Genomic DNA, 16,072 nt, shown 5'->3' on the forward strand with positions numbered 1-16,072 from the left:
ATTCGATGACTAGCAGCTGCGTCATGTACGACGGACTGTTGTTTAATTCGCCGCTTCGTTATGTATTTTATGCACTGCAGCTGCCGTCCTGTAAGGACTTGTAAATATGTGTTTATACGCTTGAATTCGCCCCCTGGAATGGGGCCGAACAAATGGTAGTCAGTTCGAAAAGTACGATTTGAAATAACTCAGGGTGACCAGGGAGAGATAGCACTCCGGAAATTTGAACATTTACCTGGGACGGACTTTAGAGAATACAAACTTAAGCAATCTCAATAAGACGGGGAAGATCATGAAAAGTCTTGGTTGAGTAAAGCATGTCATGTGTACAAAAATAAAGCGAACTGTAGAAAGAGGTCAATGGAGGGTGAAGGACCGCTGGAATTGGGGACTAGCTGAAGCTGAGCACACCGACTTGCTGTAAAACTGCCAGTTCAGATCCACTGTGGTAACGACTGAATTCATTGTAGAAGGGCTGTTGTGAAAGCGTCCGAAATAGTTCACAAAGATGCTCCTGGAACACAGAGTGACAGAGTGTGTGGATTCAGTAGCTGAATAAAAATTACTATTAGCAACTTAATTTTTGAATAGTATACATACCAACCCTCTAAACTTGCGAGTTATTCACGTTCAAACAAACCCTGTCTATCGGATATTTTCACCCTATGTAACAGACAATGGAATGTTGCGAAGAAATCAAAAAAATTAGTGATCACTCACGATGAACAATCAGGCAAAGAGACCGGATTAGAATGATGTGAATTCCCAAGAAGACTGGCCTTCCACAAGAGAGGACTTTCCAGGAGGTTACACTATTTTTGGCAAATGATTGCAGGATCTTTGGATTTGTATTCACGATACTGTCGCTTGGACAGTACTTCTCTTATTCTGACGCACTTATTCTGGTGGGTCCACTGTGGAGAGGATTCGCCTGTTCAGATGTGATAATTCAGCTTTGTCCACTGTGTGCTGTGATGACACTCAACTCGAATGTCAGGCGTCCTGGGTTCAAATCTCAGCCCGATCAAAGATATGCATTGCCGATAGGCTTTAATCAAGTGCATGGACACACCAGGATAATTATGCCAGAAAAGGAGAACTGCTACAACATTTCCCACCTGTCCGTGATGAACGCGATAAGCCATAGCCTGCTCAATAAGCTGGTTAACGAAATTCGACTGTGCGTGCCGGAGTACCCAGGATAACAGCGTCAAGTGAATATATTTATCCACTCAACTTTAACAATAAGGCTGAATGGATACTTACACGAAATCAGGTACAAGTTGACAAGAAAGTTAACAAATAGTCCAGTTGCCGAGCGATTGGCGGTTTCAAGTCACAGGAGCTTTTCGGGTGCTCTACAGGCGACCTTCAGGTATCACATCCCTGACACGACCTTCATGTTATATCAAGAGGTCGTCACAATTAATGACGCCTCCAAGGGTAACATCTTCATTGCTATATTACGCTGTGGTTGATGGCTCAGCGTAATGCGTGGTTCGGACTATCTTGGACTTACTTGGTCTGGTTTACCCAAGAAAGAGCATTGCATTCACATGCGACATGACGTAGCAGATCATCGTACGATGAACGCTGATCAATCTAGTGGTCGATACAGTATCCTACGTCGGAAACCAACTACGTGACTTGATTTCCGGCAAGTTACGAGATGGTGTAGATGTTGGGACGATCGAAACTGAAACAACAAGTACGATTCATGAGGTAAAAATTAATGACGGCCTAACTCGCTGAAATAAGCAGACTTCTTTTGAATAACATCGAGATCGCAATTCTATTGGACAAACATGAAACTTAGTAAACTTTGGTCTGTCGTGATGATGCACAGGGTTAAACGCTGAAGTTCAAGAGATGAATAGTCACAGGCTGTTCATTTTCATGCTTTGGCGTGTTACCTAGGGAACCTTTACTCCGTGCAGCGAGTTGCCGCGCGAATCGCACACCACGGTCGTAAACCTCATTTTTGCTTGCTCACTCGTTCAACATGAGAAACAACAGTAGAACGATACCGAACTAACGGGGTAGGTGGCGCATACCCAATTAGTGAGAGTCGCTTTTTACACATCAAATCGATCCGGCATGCTGGCACCTGGGTAAGATACACCAAATATGCGACAATCTCATTAAATGACAGATACAATAAGGTAAACTCGGAATCGAGCGCACCACTTAGGGAACCATAAACAATAAAGAAGTTACGGTCCTCCCCCGGTTGATACACTGAATGGATCGATTGGATGTCACAATCTGTTGTGCAAGAACCGAAAGCCTAGTGCCCGGCCTTCATCATGAGTTAATTGTCCGCCCCACCTTACCTGTACACTCCTTAGGGGTCTGTAGGCAACGGATAGGAGCTGGAGCTGGGTGGGTCACTGAGAATGCCCTGGCAACCACTTTACGGATAGCTGACATGGTATCAACAGTACATCACTGGCGTTGATCTGGCTTGTGGACGCTCTGCTCATTGCACGCCCTCACAAAACAGACCAAATCTGGTGATGAAAAATTCCCAATTCAAGGGATGTTGACAACCCTGGTTGATGACCATATAACGTATAGGAAGCACATCACCCCACCCCCCCAAAGAGAATGTTAATAAGAAAACGTTAAGGTTGTCTCTCGTACTAAGCGAGGTCTGGATATCCGCGTTTATCGGGACTCAAAAGTTCCATTCAATCGGGCGTTCATGAAACGGATCATCTGCATCCCTTATGCATCCTATTCCAACGCACTACGGTGAATGTTCCACTCATCTTCAATTGCACCGTGATGATGTTTCCTCACTGAGCATAGGGCATATTCACACACACTCACAGTATTCACTCCGTCTGTGAATGGGTCTTCGCCCCATACACCGAGTCACATTATTGCCTAGTAGCCTGCTCACGTACCTTGCAAAGTGTCCTTGTCTATTGGACATTTCTCAATTTTCTATAGAGGAAAATGTTGGTAGGTTGATGAAACGTTTGCAATCAAATTGACCAGCTCAGCGAATAAGCCGACGACAATTCTCAGTGTTCTAACTGACCTTTCGTCGCCTGTATATTCCTTTATGACCTATGTGCTTGTACATCATAAAAAACAATGATGCCTTGTCGATCTTTCCGAGGACATTAGTCCCATTTCCAGTGTGCTAGTTCAGGATAGCGCGGTTCTACTAGCAGGCCTAGAATATCACAATTAAGCTCAAAGCTTCCGCTTTTGGCTTTCACACACGTACTGATAACAGGCTGGGCAAAACCGTGTTTTTGTTCAGCTGATCTAACAAAACGAGGCCAATTACGGTAACATGCGTATTGATCAACCGATCGATTACCGTTCGGCTTTGACGTGTGGATAAAACCGTTCAACGAGTCTACGCGGCTTGAACCGCTAGATGTAGAGACAACAAACTGCGATTCGTTCAGTAAGAAGGTTTCCTATGACAGTTGAGTAGGGTCTTTCATATTAACACGGATTACTACAACATAAGATGGAAATCCACAAACCTAGTGGGTGACTGTATACCGAAGATTCTCGATGCTTCAAGTCACATTCTGCTCTTCGAAATCTTACACTACTCATACCATCCTCAAACTTGTTGGACTGCTTTTTTAGGAAGCTTATTTTGTAACAGGGCTGTCTCGAATTTCCAATTTTTACTCCAAGTAGCAAGCAACCCCTAAATTCTGCTAAATTCTCAGAGCGGTTGTTGTTTCACGGACCTGTGCAGTTTCACGGTGTGAACTTCCAAAACAGACCACTGTACGGCCTCATCGGGGAGAATGGTCGCACGAGTTGTGCAAAGAGGGGAATGTTCACGGAATCTACAAAAGACAGTGGCTTCTCTCCGAAGGTCTATTTTGAAGAGAGATTATAATCTGTCATATTTGTAGCATATGGTGCTTGCCAGCTTGATTGATTTATATATAAGTATTGGTGATGTAAAACCTTGTTTACTGGGCTTCGGCTCATGTGCTTTCTTTCTGGTTCCCATCCACAGAAATTGTTTTGAACCCCTACCGTTGGTGTAAAACCTGTTTACTGGGCTTCGGCTCATGTGCTTTCTTTCTGGTTCCCATCCACAGAAATTGTTTTGAACCCCTACCGTTGGAAAAACACTGGCCCCCTAGTGCTTCCATAGCGTGTCTATTTGCCATGCTTTTTGTCAGAATTCTTCCACCACACAACTTCGTTCTCTAAGCAAAACCCTAAATAACCAACAGATGCATATGTTTGGGAATTTCCAGCGAATCTTGCCGAACCATTGCCTTCAGAACTACAAGGGAATGGGGATACTGCGATGAGTAGAGGACATTGTAGTGGCTGCTTGTGAATCAGATCGGATTTTACAGGACTGTGCCATGTAGTAGGCTAGTGGAATGCAAAGAATACAGCGACCGCACAACTTCAGAGTTTCAGGAAAGTAGCTGAGAGAAAGAATCAAAGGACACGGAATTCCAGCAGCTTATGTGCTGGCGTGCTAAGCTATTAATAGCAGAGTAAAAAGTTGCCTCAGTACGTTCTGTCTTTAAGAGACCACCGGCTAAGCAGGGCCCAGGGGGTAAACAGATTCAACAATCCCAAATATATCACCCATCTTTATAGGGAACTCTGATCGCAGGAAAATCTCAAATGACGAAGGAGTCATAGGAATTCCCAATTTAAAAAAGTGAATCCCTCTTTCAGGCTAAATGCTGTAGCGGGGAAGCCACTGGCTAACGTAAATCGCACCAAAATTCACCGGTCCAAGACAAAGCAAGATATGGTAGTTCACGACAACCGTTCGACATGTGCTGCAAAAGCGAAACTGTCTGACAGAATGCTAGCAAGCAAAACTCTCCTAAACGGGACTGTGAGAATCTCGATGGATCAGTAAGGAGTGATTTGGAAGTTTTTGGAGGTGGAGGTGCCTGCAAGGCGTTGCCTTATAGGGTGCACCGCTAAAACTAAGGATACAACGGACCAACATCAGGTCTCTTACATTAGTGGCCATTTTCGTTAAAAGTGAACAGCTGCGGACCTTTCATACCGCACATAAGGTATTGCAGGTAATCTAAAGTCTAAATGAATGCTTCGAAGTATCCCGAAAAGGACAGAGTATATCCGGGACCAACGACAGATGTTCAGCTATACTTAAGCAAGTTTCCATTAGTAATTTCAGGCACAACTAAGAAAATCCTTCCTCTGCCGGACACCGGGAAGATATTTATTTTATGTATGCACATTTCTCCAAAAAAGTGTTTAGATTAGATGTGGTAGAAAAATGATGTAACCACAAGCCCGTTTTGATTCAGCTTCGGTTTTGCCTGAACCTCCATTTAAGGAATAGCGGGAACTAAGAAGCAGGTTTACCGCTCTCGAATTGTGTTTCCTACGAAGGAAGTAATGTATTACTGTTCACAAGTGCAGGCTAGTCGCCTCGAATGACCTAGGCCTGAGTCAACCACCAAATGGATTAACGTACAGGGCCGGACCAGTGAACACAGGGTCAACAGGTGCCTGACGATTGGTGGATTGGCATTTCAAGCGTATCCATTGTGATCCAGTTGAAAGACAACCAGGCGAACACAGATGCTTTGCAGAATAACATTCCGCTCAGCAAACTGGGTTGGTAAAGGCAAGAGAATGCACGGATCACTAGGGTTTGCACCATACTTCCATATTCGACAGTGTGACCAAGTGGAAAATTTGGTGATGATCTTGAAGTGGCGTTCAGTTTTTAGCGAGGAGGAGGAATCTATTTAATCCCCTCTCAGACTGTCACGGAATCAACTACGTGAGAAGGAGCAGCGCGTCGCGTTGACGGCCCCGTTCGCGCAGTTGGTTGAAGCCACCGACTTGGGCCGTTACCTAACATTCCAGCCTATATCTAAGCACTGCTAGCGACGAAGTCCGATTGGTTAGCCTGAGAGGTGAGATTAGCCAAGGTACCCAAGTTTTAACTTTAGCATTCAATAGCTAGGCGATAGCTCTATTCCATGGCTAGCTGCATTTCGTCGACCGACTTTCTGATTGCAGCTGACAGTGGAAAGTCTACATATGGTCCTCCAACAAAAGCCGTTAGTCACTAAAGACTTATAAGAAACTCATGGTATGGATACTCATGGGAAGGCTCCCGATCACAGAAAATTGAGGCTGTCACGAATTCGCGGTTACCAAAAGCAAACTCTGTCGAAGATACTGATCAAATGGGATTCGAACAGTATGAAAAGCATACTATTGTGGATGTTAAATACTTACTTTAATATCAACCGTCATGACCGGGTCATTTGAAAAAATGGGGTCGTCAACTTCCAAACCATCATCAGCTGTTTAGAGGAAATGAACGGGAGTGGCAATATTGAAAGTAGTTTGCACCTTTGAAATAGCAGTCCACTGAACGAAATAGAGATTATTTGCACTACAAAACAAGGCACGAAACGACTTCAGACTTATTAACAAAGTAGCAATGATGTGAAGTCAGATGAAAACGCGGTGGAATACCAATTTTGTATACATGGTGGTTGAATAATGGACATCGATCGATTTAATCAATGTCGACCATAAGTAAGATGCAAAAAGTAGGACAGCACAAGTAACAGGAGAGGTACTAAACTCTTATCTACTTGTACAGTGATGGTTTCGTAAAAATACAACCCAAATATATGGAGTGCCACAAGTCCACATGTTCTTTCTTGACATTACTCAGTCCAAGCAACAGTCGTCCGACAAGGGGCTCAAATTTGAGATGATTTATTCGGGTAGGAGAACACTTAAACCGATTTTCGCGCGGAGTGGGGCTAACCAACGATCGTTTATCGATCGAAACTACGACACTTACTGTCGAATCCCGGATCCAAGCGCCCGGTAGCTAGGGCACCACTCAGGTATAGTGTGATCAAGTGAACCGGGATACAGTTATCCTTCTCTAGAAGTAACTGACCGGAAGGATGGTACAATGACAACCCATCTAGGTGGAGCTATCCAAAACACGAGAGTAGCCAAACATTTAGAAGCCGATTCAGCAATGTGATAGGACTGTTTGACGTCCCTAGTCCCAGCGAATACTCTGTAAACATGGCTACATGGGGAAGTTAAAATCAAAATCACTTGCATCACAAGACAGTTGACTCAGGTTCGAACCCGACCATTGCTGTAATCACGAGCTGCAATGAAACTGGTAGACATACCAGGGGACCACATCAGCTATATATTACCATGAAAAACCATTCGAAACTTTCCTCAAGTTCAGCAATTGCATCCAGATGTACCGAGAGGAGAGATTCAAAGTAGATGATAGAGAATAGCAGCCAATGGAAGAAAGAACTGAAATGAATTTTCTGTCTTGTTTATGCGGCTTGGCGGCAAACGAAGATTGTGTTAGGAGTGAAACAACAAGATCGAGGATAAGATAAGGAACAAATCCAAACAGTTCAACCGCAGTCACAGGTTGATTTTGGCCTTGGAGCTAAATAATGCAGACAAAGCCTAATCCTTTGTGTTACTCAGCCTTGCGAACGCCGAGGTTCTGAGACTTTTTATCACCCACGTGCTATATCCTTGGGTGCACTCATTCACACTGCTCTACTTTACGTTGCGAATTCAAGGACTTGGAGTTACATCAACTCTTGATGTGGTTCCCGGAGCACGAAAAAATGTATGTCCCATATGACTGCGTGTCAAATTGAACCTGTTTTTCTACACCTACCATCCACATGCACGAATCATAGGTCAAAGGGTTTTACCATGTTCTAACATGCTTTCACTCACCATACTTAACACAATTTTAGTGGTTCATCGGTCTAAACCCCTGGTCGGATTGCCGGTTTGTACATGTTTCACTACAAATATCTACCTAACGTTATCAGCTGGGTTAGTCTGAAATGCACCCATCCATCGGGGATTCCAATTCTGAGATAAGCTTAGAGCTCAGAATGAAACAGAGCGACTCAAACTAGGTCCCCTTCTCACAACAGTTACCATTTGGCAGCGAAGAATCGGTGTTGAGCACTGATGTCATGCTGTCGATGATGATGATTTGGTAAGGACACACCACTATGCCCTACCGCCCGGGGACCTAAAAGAAGCATCCACAAGGACAGATCTCGCGCTGCCGCATGGCTGACCTCGGCTGATACTGGGTCAACCAAATGGAAAAGCTACCATTCCTAATACTAATATAAATATTGATGTTGTGGGACTAGCATAGAGCCGAAGCCTAACAGTCACGCATGCTCAATCAGCACAGACAGTTGAGCGGTATCATAAACGCCAGAACTAACCCTAGTCTCTAGCATTTAAAGAGACAACTGTGCACTTCCAAGCAAGTATTGACTGTGCAAGTTCCGTACAGTGATGGGTCGAACTGATACCAGGAACGGTCGTCGTAACAGGCGCGTCGTTCACGTCGCAACGAAACTCACTGTCGCTGATCAAAGTATTCTCAGAGAAGTTGATTCCGGATATATTTGTTCTCAGATGGACTACCCCATTGTTGTATTGTGCGGTGGCCGAGCTATGGGGTTACGCCGGCACTGCGCCTGCCAGACTACGCGATAGGGAGAAGACAGAGAACTGGGGACACGGCTGTATTGCCAGGACAAAACATACAGAGCGTCTGCGTAAATATATAGGATGACTAATTGGCCAAATATGGTCGTTCACTTGTTCGCTCCGTACAGCCAATGGTGGTGTTCCAGTTGTGAACAATCTCAGGCCCACTATGCTGGTCGTGTGTTGCTCCGTAATGGGAGAAATGGTTTGATTTTACGAGGTGTGAAATCAAACTTATTCCCGCTGCGTCGGAGATGACAATGTTGCTTACCATAATCTCCTGTTTCTTATATGGGTGTCAGGGCGCGCCCAGATATAAGAAACAGGAGATTATGGTAAGCAACATTGTCATCTCCGACGCAGCGGGAATAAGTTTGATTTCACACCTCGTAAAATCAAACCATTTCTCCCATTACGGAGCGTCAGGCTGCGTGACCGTCACCAATGCAAACGCCTCGACACTATACTACAAAAGACAGAGGCAGAACGAGGGAAAGGGACCCTTTGGAAGACAGCCGTTTTTGTCAGTCATTACCTAGTGCGCGACACCATCCTGTCCTGTGTTCTCTTGGAAAGCCTACTGTTAAGCGTTCCTACTATTGCATGCGGGTCCAAAAGTCCATACATACCCCAGTATAGAACGTTAGCGAGAGGACAATATGGGTGGCCATCATAGAAAGAGAGAGGCGAGTAAGACAACCGGAACAAACAAAGGCGCCATGAAAACCAAATGATCTGGTCTTAAGCGGGTTCGAAACCGACACAACAGCTGTGGACACAGCATGTGTGCAGTAACTCGAATTTGAACGAAAACCTACTGACACAGTAAGCAGTGATAAATACCCATTACCTGGATGTCACTAATAGAATTTCCTCTCTAGAAAACACACGAATTCTCGTTGTGTATAGGCGAGTAATCAATAAGACGGTGGAAAGCATCCGACTGGTATGCAGCTAAGCTGAATGAATAGGTAAGAGAGAACCATGTGCTGACTGCTAACGAGCCCACCGCACAATAAAGAACGCATGAATTATTAGACGAGGAATCGAACAGTGGGAGGGACAGAAACAAATAATCCGACTTACAGTCATCGTCTGATTCAGCATACGGCGATGGGTTTGCCGTTGGTTCGTTATGCTACCAAAGAAAACAGGATAGAATAGGAGCATCAATAGTTCCGCTGAAGCCGCTGAACACTCAAAAGAGCGAGATTGTTTCAATCCGATTGTTTGTAACATTCACATGCAATTCCAGCCCCGCAGAGACCGATGAATTCAGGTTACACGACTGTACCGGTAGCACATAGTCAATGGATTTCAGTGTGGACGCGACGTGGCTTATATGCGTAAGACACGCATGGTTTACTGCTTAGCACTGCAAGTTTTGGTTGGATGACGGCGTGTTTAATTCCCAAGTACATAGATTCCTCAAGTTCCGACTTCAGAAACCTTTCTTTGCAAGTCCTCTTATCTCCTAGAGAGTTGAGGTGTGAGGCTGCGTACCTGTCACCTCAAAAATCCATATTTGGTCATGTTCTTCTTTTTTAAAAAAGCATGGTTGTCTAATATCAGTCTGCCAAGATGATTTTAACATAAGAGAAAGATGTGGCTACATTTTCGATTGATGACAAAACTACTGACCAGGACTTAAAACTCTTGATAGGCGTTCGTGGTATGCCATCATTTGGACAATGGATTAAAGTCATTGATGGATTGATTTGCCAGTGACAGAGCGGTTGCCTCAGACCTATCGTTTGTGGGAAAACCAATGTAGCGAACGAGGTTAATCACAGCAGGTTAACCAGCTATGGTATCGAACGGCAACTATTTTCGTCAACGCCATTTTAAGACGCTGTAGTGACCTGGACTGATTGGTGAACGATTTGCATGATACAAAGACGTCCCACTAAAAAATTTGCTGCTCCTCACAGCAACACAGTTGATAAATGGTTATTTACCAATAGAATACTTTGAACATAAGGTTGGGTTGCAGCAGAACATATAACCAGGAACGAAGGTTACCGAAACCGCAAGAAGAATAACAAGCTCCTTTTATTTATTTACTACCGGGTTGACGGTTCTCTCAACTTTTCCGAAACGATGAATCTTCTATTGATTCCAAACAATTAACTGAATAGCAGAATCCCTTGTGAAACACCTGAAGAACTAGACACACTATGTCGGTCTTAGTCAAAACCTATATGTGGTTTACCAAGCACCTACCAATCGTGCAAAGTTAGTACAACGTTCCATCCTCCGTGGATCTAAATTTGCCGTCCTTACTTTGTTTACATTCCTAGTTTGGTACCCATTCCTCCACAGGCACAGCCACTGATGGATACCACTACAAGACAGCCTCAACCAGTGACAACATGATGCCGTCCCATTATTGATCTGAACCTGAGGGTCTAATGACGGACAAACAATATCCTTTGTTTCCCTTAGTACAGTTGACCTTTTGTCAGCTAACTCTCTGATCTTAACATTGACCTTAGCGATCTAAGTATATGAGAAACGTATGACCCTGGTAGGGTCGACCTAGTTACTCTTACACTTTTTGTTTTATTTCACAATCAAGGGATATTCACATGAATGGATCTTCTTTTGCCATCCGTATAGGCGGACGCCAGGTCTGGAGACTGCGGAATAGAAAATGCTAGGTAGCAATGGTAGCTTGTTACTCAGTGTGGCTATCTGGATGTGTGCAGCGAGGTTTACGGAGTTTTGTATCTGCGCAATAACGTTATCGGATGGGCCCTATCTATCGCTTACAAAAGTGTAAGATATCAGCCAATTCTAAGTGGAAATAGATGGTTCAGGATGTGACAAAACAGATGGCAGATACTATGAACAGCGAACATGTATACAGGCAAAAACTGCGTAAGCAGGTGAACAGCGCCTAGTCCAGTTATTCTGGATTCAAAATCGAGAAAAGCGGAAAAGCATTCTACCTAAGGTCGATATGTGGATGGGGTGCTTTTTTCCAACATGAATCCCATTATTCGCACCTTATAGAGTCATCAGTCGGAATGACATCATCATTGCACAGTTGGGTGCACACGCCGCACTGATGATGTCACCTCGATTGGTGGTGAGAAGTTTGGAAGCTAATGGCCCAGCTCGGCAAACAGACAACGGTCACTTGACCAAACACCAACGAATGCACCCTGGCTGCAAATATTCCGGTACATTTCCAACATAGTACTGTTGCTAGAAGCAATATGTTGGGCGCAGAAGAAAAAAAGTGCTCTAAGCCATTTTGTACGGATGGCCTGATGACGCTCGAAAGCCTAGTAGTATAAGAACCCAGTCCAAAAATATAAGTTCCTTGGCATTATGCGATCAGCTATCCTACCCTCTACAGTCGGATGAAACCCAACAGTAAGGGCTTTGACCTTCGTAGTTGTATGTGATGAATGATTACACAAGGGACAATTCAAATAGATTGAAACTGCAAAGCTTTCATCACTAGTCGAGTTGACATCATCAGTGCGCTATTGGGGAGCGTAGTGGTGCGTAGCGATGGGTTGGTGGTTGTACCAACCAGCACGATTGGTGATGAAACGTTTGCAATCAAATTGACCAGCTCAGCGAACAAACCAACGACCATCTACGCTACCGATATTTTCCTCTGTAGGTTGAAACTGTAGTAAGTGGTCAGTAAATTGACGATTTTGCCGTGTTTTGACCATGAGAATAAACGAGTTTCATGTCTTAAACGGGGATTCCACCTGATAAGGTGATGCAACGGCGCAGTTGCTCAGGACAGACAGAAATCAAACTTTATCGAAGAGATTATGCCTCAATCTAGGGTTATCGGTGCAGTCCAGGTGGTCGCACACAGTGAATCAAAGTGTGCATATCATTTTACGATTAGGTAGCACGGCGGGCTGGCACAAGTTTCTGGAATGGCCTGAAAAATCGAACTGAGTTGATGTGCACCTACACACAAATATGGTTTGTGCTAAACGGTATGTGCATCCACCTGAACGACTTGCATCCAGTGTATACCGGAGGGAGAACAGGAGGGAGCAGTTTCAAAGACATCAGCATGCCCAAATGGCGGGCGGAATAAATTTATCTTCTTAGGGGACTGCGCCTATCTGATGAACCCCAAGATGGTTGAAACTGTTGGTGGGCTGTCGAAGAGCCTTTAGTAATTTTATGAGTGGTGTTCCTTCGAGAAAATATACCGTGATATCTGGAGATATGAGGCCTCCTTGTGCAGCACATTCAGTTGAAGAATGTCAGAAACGAGTGATTCAGTTAGGATTCCCTCACGAGGGAGCTGAGATCAGTATATCCGAAAACGACGGGTGGGACATTTGTGAAGGCATCATTGTTTGGAATATGGACTAAAGCGCGCCTAATGCAAACAGAAGGATGACAGAAGGTGACATACAGTCATTTGCAAATTGAGCCGTGGTAAATCAAGAAAACGACCAGTAGCTTGGTAATCACATAGCACAGATTTCATGAGTACATAGTTCATATGAATACCTAATGAGGGTCTTCACCGTAGAGACCAGCAAGCGCATTTGCAACTCACCTACGTTGTGGCATTTCCAGATGATCACAGTGAACAAAATATACCGCACCCAATTAGCTATCAGTAGTACACAATTTTTCTCTCACATATTAGTCTAATGATAAATCATAGGAGTGATAACTGTAAGCGAGGATATGTAAACCATACGCAGGCCTGAAGAAAGAATGTTCGACTCTCAGAGCGTAGGGATACTAACCCGGATAAACGAAAGCGAATCGCGACGATAAAAACATCATGCATATGTTCAATCGTCGTCGGTGCCATGTCAAAAGAGGGAGGCACGAGATCTGAGTTACTGCCGGATTACCGAGGCCTAGACAGGAGCAGTCGAGATGCTGAGGTTGGGTTCGAACCACGGACCCTCCGGTCCCTAAGCTGGCGCCTTAACCACTGAACTACTTCGAGCCCCATGGATACGAAGATTGTCAGCATGTTCTAGGTGACGGACGGAAGTACACAACGGACAATCTGCTCAAGGTAAAACGTTGAGAATTCTGGTGAGTCAAAAACACGACGGATCTAGAAAAAGAGACTACAAGAGCGGCGGACTTCGTGCGAAATTTGGCTGATGAACTATGCAGTGGAAATAATATTTTGATTCGAATAAACTGTGTTGAATCGTCTGTCATTCTCAGCGAAATTTGGATGAAATGACTTGCTAGGTTCAGGGACAAAGAAATACTCAATATAGAACTGTTACATTAAACAACATGCCTCTATGCGGATCCTGTTACTCAGAGGATCAGGTGGAAATAAGTGCGTATTTAGGAGGATATTCATGTGACTTTCTTTTGTAACCTCACAGAAATTCACGCTGGACCCAATCAAGCATTCGGTATTGACGGGATACAAGCATGTATCGTTTTGTCACAACATACTCAAAGGGACTACTTCATTTTATTAAATTTCTCGTACAGACCGCACGTTTCTTAAACAATAATGCCGTTTCACTCACTGATTTGGTCTTTACGAGGGACTCTACGGAATCCTGATTGAATCACACGTTTGTGACATTCTTCAACTGAATGTGCTGCACAAAGGAGCCTTACATTTCCAATATCCCAGATATCACTGTATATTTTCTCGAAGGAACACCGCTCATAAAATTGCTAAAGGCTCTTCGGCAGCCCATCAACAATTTCAACCATCTTGAGGTTCATCAGATAGGGTAGTCCTCGAGCTTCTCCCAATCTTATATCTTACTCGTAACAAAATTGTAAGAAATTCGCGAAGAACACTCATTTGCACACAATTCCGGTTGACTTCAGAAAAGCGAAACCAGCCGTGGGCTGTTGAAGTTTTCAGTTACCTGATGAGTAGTGTTTTTTTAAGAATATAATATCATTCGTTATTGTTGAGCAGAGGTTAACTCACACATTCGCTGACATCCCATTAAATGCATGGTTGTACGTAAAGTGAGCGTTCTAGCTTACATAGGAACATCGTGGTATTTTCAAGGTCTAAAAGACCCTAGTCAGGCTTCCATAGTACAACGTATTTTACTGTTTTAGCGTTTAATAGTTGTTAGGCGAATAACTTTCATAGTTCATACCACCACGGGATGGATTTCAATCACTAAACAAGTAGGTATTAATCAGTCAACCTTCTAAAAAACAAGGTATGAGCGCCGTACACACTTTGAAGCCCAAACGCTCAAACGGGTCTAGAACGCATTAAGACCCTTAAAAATTTACTACCCCCCCCCATTAATCCTGCGCACAACGGGCCGACCGATACCATAAGGAACAGCCGATTGATGAAAGGGGAGCTGATGAGAGAACATCCAGCAGGTGAAAAATCGTAATCTATTCAGGCCCAGACTGAAACTATATGTTGCCCGCAGGGTTTCTCATCGGGTCCGTCCTGCACAATTACTTGATATTACCGCGATGTCAGTTTGGACGCCCGACGCTAGTTGAGTTGTCAACTACAATTCTTGCTAGGTTCGGTGCAGTTACGTCCGTTTTGGCTACTCTACTAACGTTTCACCGGGTCGCCTCCACCCAACTGCCTCGCTTTTATGGGATCACTATGGAGAACAGTCAGATGTTGTTCGGCACTTGTTAGAGGTGTTCACCCGTCGATCAAGATCTTACTTAATGACCACTGCGGGTAGAAGTTCATAGTGATGATTTTATCACACCCGAGCTGATAACAGACGGAGGCCACAAATTGGTTTGGGCATCGTCATCGACTTAAAACCTTGAACGGTTAATTTGAAGTCGACATGGGACAACACCGCACCACAACTTGTACAGATCCAGCAGACGATTGCTGCGCCTAGTGAGCGTCTACCTGAGGTGATTCTGAAACAGAGTGATACTACTTCAGAACCTTGTCGCTTAAACACGTGATCAGTAGTGGTCCTATTTGTGATAGCATTTCCATTTTATTTCGATTACTTTCATTCGTCAAGCGACGTTTTCGGTAACTCTGCATTCTGGAAGACCAAAATGGTAGTGTAATAAACGTAAAAAGGAGGCTATTATGAAAAGTACCTTCGAAATGGACTTGCAATCAACCCCCAAAAACCGAGGAATGGCCAAAACACCACCAGGAATACATTTACTCATAAAAACTGACTTAACAGGATAATTTTAAGAACCGAAACAAAGGGCTAGTGAAACTTTTCCAACAGTAGCCATGGGAATGGCAAAACAAAAAACATGGAAGTGGATAAAATTCGACTAAACTATGCATTCAAATGAGGATAAAGATGGTGCTGGAAAATGGACATATGAAGAAAGCCGACAATGTTTCACTGTCAAATGAATTCCGTTCACGGTGGAACTATTGACGTGGCCACCGAAATCAATAACCTAGGAGATCAACGAACTTGGTTTCTATTCGATGTGGTCTGGTGATACGGCCTTTTACAACCGGTCTGGGTATGTAAAATATGCCTGTTATGGACCCTTCATGTGACAATTTTTCTTGTTACACATTTGAAATAACTGCTAAGAAGCTGTAGATTCTAAAAATGGGACCATC

The 16,072-nt window shown here is 44.0% G+C and overlaps 1 protein-coding gene across 1 annotated transcript in view; it reads right to left on the minus strand.

The window, feature by feature from the left end:
* Nucleotides 1-215: 215 nt before the first annotated feature.
* T265_00339 (hypothetical protein) overlaps nt 216-16,072 on the minus strand; it is a gene marked incomplete at both ends in the record, with an annotated part of 84,117 nt that continues 68,260 nt past the window's right edge. Inside the window, 3 exons of the mRNA XM_009164084.1 lie at nt 216-514; nt 6,241-6,308; nt 9,619-9,670. Coding sequence (XP_009162348.1) covers nt 392-514; nt 6,241-6,308; nt 9,619-9,670 — 243 coding nt within the window. The remainder of the gene's footprint in view (nt 515-6,240; nt 6,309-9,618; nt 9,671-16,072) is intronic.

This window comes from Opisthorchis viverrini (assembly GCF_000715545.1).
Source record: "Opisthorchis viverrini unplaced genomic scaffold opera_v5_3, whole genome shotgun sequence".
Classification (NCBI taxonomy): Eukaryota; Metazoa; Platyhelminthes; class Trematoda; order Opisthorchiida; family Opisthorchiidae; genus Opisthorchis; species Opisthorchis viverrini.